This window comes from Bison bison, unplaced genomic scaffold, assembly GCF_000754665.1.
Source record: "Bison bison bison isolate TAMUID 2011002044 unplaced genomic scaffold, Bison_UMD1.0 scf7180017855347, whole genome shotgun sequence".
Taxonomy (NCBI): domain Eukaryota; kingdom Metazoa; phylum Chordata; class Mammalia; order Artiodactyla; family Bovidae; genus Bison; species Bison bison.
This window is the reverse complement of record NW_011485920.1, coordinates 8,054-9,583: the sequence shown is the minus strand read 5'-3', so window position 1 is coordinate 9,583 and position 1,530 is coordinate 8,054. Positions and strand designations below refer to the sequence as shown.

Sequence of the window (1,530 nt, the reverse complement as noted above, 5' to 3'; positions counted from 1 at the left end):
TCTTCCATCTAGTTGTATATCATCTCATGAGTTTTCTACTCCATTTCTTTTTTTAAAAAATAATTTTATTTATTTGTTTATTTATGACTGTTCTGGGCCTTTTCTGTAGCTGCAGTGCACAGGCTTCTCATTGTGGTGGTTTTTCTTGTTTCAGAGCTCAGGTTCTAGGGCATGCAGGCTTCAGGAGTTGCAACTCATGGGCAGTAGAGCACAAGCTCAGTAGTTGTGGCCCAGGGGCTTAGTTGCTCCATGGCATGTGGGATCTTGCGAGATCGGGGATCAAACCTGTGTCTCCTGCATTGGCAGGCAGATTCTTTACCACTGAGCTACCAGGGAAGCCTGTTACTCACGTTCCTAACTTTCATCCCTCCTTCACTCTATTTCAGTTGCTCAATCCCACAACCAATCCTCTACTTCATTATAACCGCTGTCTTCATTGTTCATAATCTCCATTTCAAGCATTCTGTCCTGCAACAGCTTAAACTTGTCTTTTCAGTTTCACTTCCTATTTTTCAGTTCCACCCAACATTTATCAATATACCCTTGACCCACCTCTGTCAGTGCAGATTTTTTCCCCAGTTAAGAATTTTTCCTAATTAACTCTACTGTGCAGCTCTAAGAGTCTGAGACAGAAAAGTTAAGAAAAATGATTATTTTCACTATTGACACTATATCTCAATAACGCCAGAGGAAAGGCATGAATGAGCATATCCCTTTGTCATTATGAAAGGATCCACTTTATCTGTTATCACTCTCTTTTCCTTAAGGTCAGCTTTGTCCGATATTGACCCAGCCCTGCTAGCTTTCTCGTGTTACTGTTTGCACAATGTATCTGTCCTTTTCGTTTTACTTCCAATATATTTGTGTCCTAATATTTCAAGTGCAATACTGCACACATATACTGTTACCTGAATTTCCTTCCCATATGGGAGTCCCTGGTGTTTTTACCAGAAAGAGGCAGGCGGGGGAGCTTCTTATGTGCAGGTGAGTGTTTTATTTCTTCTTCTGGTTGCTGCTTACATTGTAGTTTTTTGTGAAAATTCATCTTGCTGCACTTGACAAAATTTTTAAAAATTTATTTAAAATTTATGCAATGTTACAGTCACTGTGTCCACAAACAATAAAATACAGGGCTCTAAGTGCATCTGCCTTCACAGTCCATAGAGGCTCACGGTGCCCCTTGAAACAGAAGATCCTCCAGTGCATGGAGGGATTCCGCACAGCATCTACTTCCTGTGGTTAAGATGGCTCAGCATCAGGGATGTTTTTTTCAAGAGTCTGGGAGGTGGAGGCTGGTGGCTGTTGATGATTGTTCCCTGCCAGGCTGTGTCGGATCCCGTATCCAAAGTATATGACAAATCCTAGTAGAGAAACGAGACAATGAGAAGGAAAATTAGGCCTTCTCCTCACTTACAAATGCAAGATGGGCTCCTGCCATGGTGTCTGACACAATATAGGGAAGAAATGGTAGAAACATGGGTGAGTTCAGCCACTCAAGAGATCTCTTTATCCCAGAAAGTCACTTACCAA

The 1,530-nt window shown here is 41.7% G+C and overlaps 1 protein-coding gene across 1 annotated transcript in view; it reads right to left on the bottom strand.

Annotated features, from left to right (window-relative positions):
* Positions 1 to 1,239: 1,239 nt before the first annotated feature.
* Positions 1,240 to 1,530, bottom strand: part of LOC105002185 (cationic amino acid transporter 3-like) — a 5,347-nt gene continuing 5,056 nt past the window's right edge. The window contains 1 exon segment of the mRNA XM_010858716.1: positions 1,240 to 1,361. Within this exon segment, the coding sequence (XP_010857018.1) occupies positions 1,240 to 1,361 (122 nt within the window).